The following is a 5,017-nucleotide window of genomic DNA, read 5'->3' as shown; positions in this document are numbered from 1 at the left end:
TTCATTTCTGCGCACCACTTCATTGAGTACTCCTTTCAGAAAGCAGAATACCAGAAATACAACATGTTCCTCAAACTTGCTGGAATAAACACTACACAGAGCCCCCTCTGCAGCATTTTCATTTGAGTGTGGCGTGTGGCTTGCAAGCATCCTTGGAGGACTAGGWCCAAAGATGTTTCATAGGTTATGAACTCTAAAAGTTCATATTCCTCATATATTTACTATATGGACATTTCTTTACTGAGTATATTTGTTTACCTTCTGTGCAGAATGTGGGTGAAAATATACTAGACACTATGGTATGTTATATGGATATTTGTCCTGGAYATATGACTCAGTAAAAAATGATCCTCTGAAGAGATCTTCAGGAACGTAAGGCACACCAGTGGTGGGCAACCTGAAATATATTGACAATAGCAGATTTGCCTTCTGTARCAGTTTCTCCAAGGAGTAAGACAGTGTTAACCAGGCACAGCCAAGTCTGAACTCTTAGAATAAAATATATCCTGCTGCATCTGACTAAAAGGGGAGAGCCTGCTGCAGCTCCATACACCATGTCCAGCCAGTAGTGAGGCTGAAGAGCTATTCCCTGAAGAGCAGTCCCACAAAGGGACAAAACAGAACTATAAACACACACATTGCAGACAAAAACACCCAGGGCCACCCAGAGTGCTCCCGCAAACACCCAGAGCATCATCATGCTCACACCGCTCCCCTCCAGAGTAGCACAGCCTCGAGGCCCACTCATGAGAATGTGTATCTGTGAGAATGTGTATCTGYGTATCTATCCAAAAATGTGGCTCCCTCCAGTAGCTGGGCTCAAGCACTCAGTCTTCCCAGCAGCTGCCCCTGGATCCCAGTGTCCTCAGTTTCTGGCACCTGTGGTGTTGACTATTAATGATGGGTTTCATGCTGGACAGTGGGGCTYGGGCTTTCCTGGAATAGCCCTGGAAGGGACGTGGTGTCCCAGTCTTTTTCTGGGTCTTGATTTGGTAATCTGCCTTAGTGTCCTCCTGCTCCTCCAGGCTGGAGGATACGCTCTGGATAATCTGATGTTTGGATAATCTGATGTTTCCTGCAGTAGACCTGAGAACAGCCAGGGCCAGAATGTTATTTGGGCTCTCTTTCCTGCCATCATCTCTCTGTGCTTCTTTTGGGTGTATAGATAAACTTTCATCACCTAATCTCATGTGAAGAGTCCATTTGCCACTGTGGTAACATCAGAGCAGCTCTCCCATTTCGCTCTGTGCTGTCTGCCTTGGCTTCCAGCATCTCAGCTGTTCAGACAGATGGGGCTGTGTGTTCCTGAGCCCCACTCTATCACACTGTGCAGCATTCCTTGTGAGCTGCACAAGAGCACACAAACGCACCCTGCCATTGTTATCTGGACCATGATTTGAAGGTCTCACTGTTTTAAGATGAACCCATAGCATTGCTTTYATTTGCATTCAGCAAATGCTCTTTGACCAGGAACATGGTAGAATTGGAGTACAGGGAGAGCAAACCTTGTGTTAACCATGGAAAGTAAGGKATCATTGCACTCCTCTATTAGCCTGCCCCTCTGGAATTTTTATATTATAAAAATTCAAGCATGATGAGGATTGCTTACCATACAACCAGCATATAAAAGATTTGCAGGGTGAATTACTGTTGATGTACAGCAGGTCGCCAAGAGTGATCAAGAACTGTCATTTTCAGCTTACATCAGCTYACATTTCAGCAAACATCATCTTTGCCTTCTCATGTCTTCAATCTTCCTGAGGCTGAAGTTCTTTACTAGGACAATGGTTTGAGTATTGGGTAAATCAGAAGCCTCAGTCATTTGAAAGGTSATGTAAGAAAGGAACAGCAAAATCTCTTTTTGGTGGAGAGTTGTGGGAATCAAAACATAGAAGCCACTACTGAAAATATATGTCTAAAAGGAAACCTAATGGTGATAAACCTATTATATTCTTTGAATCAAGTTTCTGCTGATGTGGGGTTGGGTGAGGAAGCATTTCACTGATTTTCAGTCAGCCAGTTATATTTTTGCACTACAGAGTCTTTTGCAATACATAAACCTTCGGAWTTTTTTGCGAGGACAAGATCTCCTCTTGTTACTTAAAAAGAAAAAAAAGATGATACTAGAAGATGAGACATAACCAAGACAATTAAAAATGTCTACAAGTAAAAGAAGTTGCTTTGGTAATGAGAAGTATTTTAATGCACCGATTCACAGTTATAAAATAAAAAATCACATCTGGCTGCAGTAAAATGAAGGGGGCTTGCATTCTAAATGAAAGAAACTATGTAAAACTCTGGAGCCAAARTCTGCAAAACAAGGCTGAATGAATGCTCTTTATACTTATGTGATGATATTTCTTCAGGTTGTATTTCTTTGTCAGTTTATTCTATTTCAGCTTTGCAGATTATGTAAGTWATTCCTTCAGTAAAACTTTATATCTTATATTGTATATTTTGCTTTTGGAATATATTTTATTTCCTGTTGACATCAAGGGAATAAATTGGCTCTTAGCTAATAATTGTTCAGAGCTAAGCTCTTTTTTTAGTCCTTAATGGACTAACATACTCTGACATTTGAGGTACATGTATTTGCAAAATTACTATGGTGACAAATGTAATTATGGTTAAAAAACACAATAATAATTCTACTTTGCTTAATCACTCAGCATGATTCCGAAAGGAAATTTATGCCAAAGTGAGTGCATGTTGTCCTTTTTTCCGAGAAATGGTATATTTAGTAAACTGTAAGTGTACAGGAAAATCTGATTTTTTTTTGATCACAGTACCTTTTGAACACCTACTCAAATTACAATTAAAACAGATTTAAAGTAGCACAGGGCCCACTTCTTGAAGAAAAGATTAGGTCAKGCCCAAGGGTACACTCTGTAGCACAAAATGTCTGGGACTTGCCTCAGCTTCTTTTTGGTCACTGTGATAAAGTGAAACATTCCTAAAGGCAGTGTGATCCTTCCCCTTAAATTCCTCTGCTTGTCACTGCAAACCCATCAGACAAGGCCTAGAGGTCTTTGACTCATGCAGGGGACCTGTAGGCCATGGCATTGGACCCAGGGTCACAAAGACAGCTATAGCAGCTTTTGCCCATGGCCATCCCTTTGGTTTTGTAATAAGAAAAGCCAGCTTGGGAGATTTGATCCATTTTCTGTCTTTCACTAGAACCAGTTGTCAGACTCCATCATGATCTTTTTCATTAAAGTAACAGTTTGCAGACAGGAGTCTGAATATGTAGAGATGGTGGCTGTGTTATGAGAAGCAGTCTCTAGTGAATATAGGACCCACACAGACCAACTTCCAAGATGTTTAGGTGACAGAGTTTTGAAGCTTTTTTGTCATTTCTCAAAGAGATTTTGAAGAAAACGGTCCCTGATACATTACAGGATTCCCTTCCAGGGTGTCCTCTCTTAAACGTGTAGTTACAGAGGTTATTTTCTATTCTATTGTTGTTTTCCTAAGCACTCTGTACTCTGTCCTTTCTCTGTACTGGAGAAAGGGAAGCAGGGAAAGAGGCAGAGAAGGAGGGAGGAAGGCAATGGCATGGGACAGGCTGGGGGAAAGAGAGATGTTCTCCATCCTTTTTTCTCTCTATTGATCATATGGAGACAGAAGAAGTATTTATATTTTACCAAACACTTGACTCACAGCCTAAAGCCATGAATGGGCTCAAGGCCAAGACAGAAGGTAAGTGCTTGGAGTAAGCTTCCTGCACCCCGTGCTACCTTCAAGRCCAGGTTCTGCCCCAGTTAGAAGATGGTAAGGGCAGCATCACTCTTGGCTGAGCCTGCAGCCAGCCCTGGAGCTCTCCTTCCTACAGTGCAGGTCTGGGTACCATCAGCTGAGAGGTACCATGAGTACGCTCCTAAGCCACTCATTGTCAGCATCATGTTCAAAGTGCAGAAGAGAGCATTGTGGGGTGAGCTGTTTCACTGCAGCACTCACGGTCCCATGGTGTCTCAAGGTMTCAGATACTCCCATTCAGCTGCAGTCATGGTTACGGCTTGTTTAATTTACATTAAAGGTAAATYAGAGTTCAAACTCAACCCCTGTACATGGCTTAATGCACAGTGTAAGTGTTGCATCCTTTCTGGTAGATCAAAAACCTGTAGAGGAATGCTGGACAGAAACAACAGAAGGAAGTCAGACTGCCTCTGAAGTTTTGAAATTTTTGCTGCTAAAGTTACATGCTGCTCTTAAAAGGCAAAAGATAAGAAATGAATAAGTTGTTGACTTTCTTTCAGAGCTCTGTTTTTAGATTACAAGATTGACATTAAAATGTGAAAATGAGAAAAAGTGTCATCGCTTCCTTCTAAAAATATAAGAACAATTTTGATGTCAGGAGAAAATATGATTTTTAGCAAGCAAAATTAAAACCTGGGTTGATGATATCCCTATAATAGTAATACCTCACAGATAATCCCTATTTATTTTGAAAACTGTAATTAAACAGAATCATGTTACCCTGGTTGTTAAAATCAGTATTGTCTCTTTTGTCTTGAACTCTGTTTGAAATTGACTTTAAGGGAATTTGCTTTGCTTTGACTCCTCTCCCTTTCTCTCTCTCTTTCTCTTTTAAGGTCAACTCAAATCAAAACCTACTCTTGGGATAATGCCCAGGTTATTTTGGTTGGCAACAAATGTGACATGGAGGATGAACGGGTAATCTTCACTGAGAGGGGAAAACATTTAGCAGAGCAACTTGGTAAGAAAAGACACCACAAAAGCTTTGTGATTGCTTTGTGATTGCTTGTGAGAATGCACAAATTAATTTCATTAATTGCTACAGTACTTGTAAATACATGTTCGCGACACATTTATTGTAAAGGAGTAGTTACACACTGCCTCCATTTTATTTCTACAGCCTTTGTGATATGGAGCAAGATTAGGCATGTGTCTGTATACATACAAGACATTTATATATAACTACAGCCAGATATAACCTAGAAAGGAAACAAGTAAATTAAAAAAAAACCCAAGCACCAGCCCCATCCCCCCACCCAAA

General features: G+C 40.7%; 1 protein-coding gene across 1 annotated transcript in view; it reads left to right on the top strand.

The window, feature by feature from the left end:
* RAB3C (RAB3C, member RAS oncogene family) overlaps window positions 1–5,017 on the top strand; it is a 119,631-nt gene that overhangs the window by 97,884 nt on the left and 16,730 nt on the right. Inside the window, exon 4 of the mRNA XM_057389664.1 lies at window positions 4,593–4,717. Coding sequence (XP_057245647.1) covers window positions 4,593–4,717 — 125 coding nt within the window. The remainder of the gene's footprint in view (window positions 1–4,592; window positions 4,718–5,017) is intronic.

Source organism: Malurus melanocephalus, unplaced genomic scaffold (assembly GCF_030028575.1).
Source record: "Malurus melanocephalus ecotype Western Australia unplaced genomic scaffold, MMel_1.1 scaffold_18, whole genome shotgun sequence".
In the NCBI taxonomy this organism is placed as follows: domain Eukaryota; kingdom Metazoa; phylum Chordata; class Aves; order Passeriformes; family Maluridae; genus Malurus; species Malurus melanocephalus.
This window is presented reverse-complemented; position numbering and strand designations above follow the sequence as displayed.